This window comes from Geospiza fortis, unplaced genomic scaffold (assembly GCF_000277835.1).
Source record: "Geospiza fortis unplaced genomic scaffold, GeoFor_1.0 scaffold450, whole genome shotgun sequence".
NCBI lineage: Eukaryota > Metazoa > Chordata > Aves > Passeriformes > Thraupidae > Geospiza > Geospiza fortis.
The window spans coordinates 2127866-2129514 of record NW_005054416.1 but is presented as its reverse complement, the minus strand read 5'-3'; the positions used below and the strand labels follow the sequence as shown (position 1 = coordinate 2129514).

The 1649-nt window shown below is 52.7% G+C and overlaps 1 protein-coding gene across 1 annotated transcript in view; it reads right to left on the bottom strand.

The window, feature by feature from the left end:
- LOC102035702 (ras-related and estrogen-regulated growth inhibitor-like) overlaps positions 1-1649 on the bottom strand; it is a 5638-nt gene that overhangs the window by 1875 nt on the left and 2114 nt on the right. The window contains exons 2-3 of the mRNA XM_031061513.1: positions 792-848; positions 57-130 (exon numbers count right to left, since the gene is read on the bottom strand). Coding sequence (XP_030917373.1) covers positions 57-130; positions 792-848 — 131 coding nt within the window. The remainder of the gene's footprint in view (positions 1-56; positions 131-791; positions 849-1649) is intronic.

Sequence of the window (1649 nt, the reverse complement as noted above, 5' to 3'; positions counted from 1 at the left end):
AGCTCCCTTCCCTGGCAGGCCGCTCTGCTCCGTGTTGTTTTCCCAGCTGAGCTCACCTGTCCGGCTGTGTCGAGGATCTCGAAGTGCACCATCTCCCCATCGATGACAGCCACGTGCCTGTAGATCATTTCTGGGCAGGACACACAGGGAAGGTGTGTGAGAGAACCCCCAGGGAGCAGCCACAGCCCAGGTGGCTTTGGTCACCTGGGTGGGTGGCTGAGAGGGCAGCAGTGACCAAAGTGTGGGAGCAACAAGGGAGGGAGAGGGGCTCCACAGGAGAGAGGGAGGAGGGGATATTTCTGGGACATTCCAGCAGGAACATGGCTTCAGTGCTGAAAAAACAACCCAAATGCAAAAAGAAACCAAAACCCAAAATCCTAGAATTCAGGAGAGGACAGGCTCCAGGGGCTTAGATGCCTCCTGTTCTTTAAAACCCACCTCCCAGCAGATTGGGAAGGAATTTGAGGAACTGAGGAGGAACTGTTGGTTTGATGGTTGGACTCTCAGAGGCCTTGGCCAACCTAAATGATTCTGTGATCCTATGATGCTACATGATTCCACAACCCCATGACTGAGCCTGCAGCACTTCCCTGTGCAATCCAAAGGCTCGTCCCAATAGATTTTGCCTAAATAAGACCAGAAAGGGAAAAAGGTATGCAGGACCCAGGGAGGTGTCAGAATGTCCATGGGCTGCCTGTCTGGTTGAGGAGCAAGAAGAGGGAATATGGTGAATTTGGGGTCAGAGTTGGCTCTGCCAGGGTGACAGCCCCAAGGAAAAGGAGTTTTCCTACCTAGGGTTGGGTCATAGTCTCCAATGAATCTCCTGGTGATGAATCGTACGGTCAGCGCTGGAAAAAAAAAACCACAACAAACCCTGTTGGAGATGTCAGTCCTCTGGACTAATTTTTCCTTCTTGCAAGGGCAAGGAGCAGCAGGAGCAGCCACAGCTCAAGCAATTAAACCCCCTCATCTGATTACACATCTCCCTGCACCAGAGGCCGGCAAGGCAAAGCCCAAATTGCTGGCAAAACCCTCCCTGGCGCCTTTGGCCCTAACATTTTTTCCAGGAAGCTGCTTTGGAAATGCAGTGCTGATGCCTGGAGAGGGAATCTCTGGACAAAGCCATGATTGGGAGGGTGAAGAGAGTGCAGGAGTGGAGAGAGAAGTGGTGCTTGAGCCCTTTGAGGTGTTAATGATGATAATGGAGATGGGAGTGAAAGGTGGTGGAGAGGCTGAGAGCTGGCTTGGAAAGGCAACAGGAGTGGAAAGTGAAATTAGTGGAACAGGGGGAAAAACCAGGGTGGGGTAAAAACCCCGAAAGAGCTAGGCAGGAGAACAGAGCCAGGAGGGAGAGGAGGAAGGAAAAACAGACCAGGAGTGTGACAGGAGGATAAACCTCACCAGAACCAGGATATGGTGAAAACCCCTCCAGAAACAAAAGGGGGAATGAAAAGCCAACACCAAGCAGGAGCAACACTGGAGCAACACTTGGAGCTCCCTTTCCCCTGCAGCCCAGGGTCAGTTTGTCCCACCTGCCCACCAGCAGGTGTTGCTGGTGTCCTGCCCTCACAGACCCACACCAAGCCAACCAGGATCTGTGTGTTTATCCCAGGAATGTGGCACCCCACATGGGCCAGGCTTAAATAACC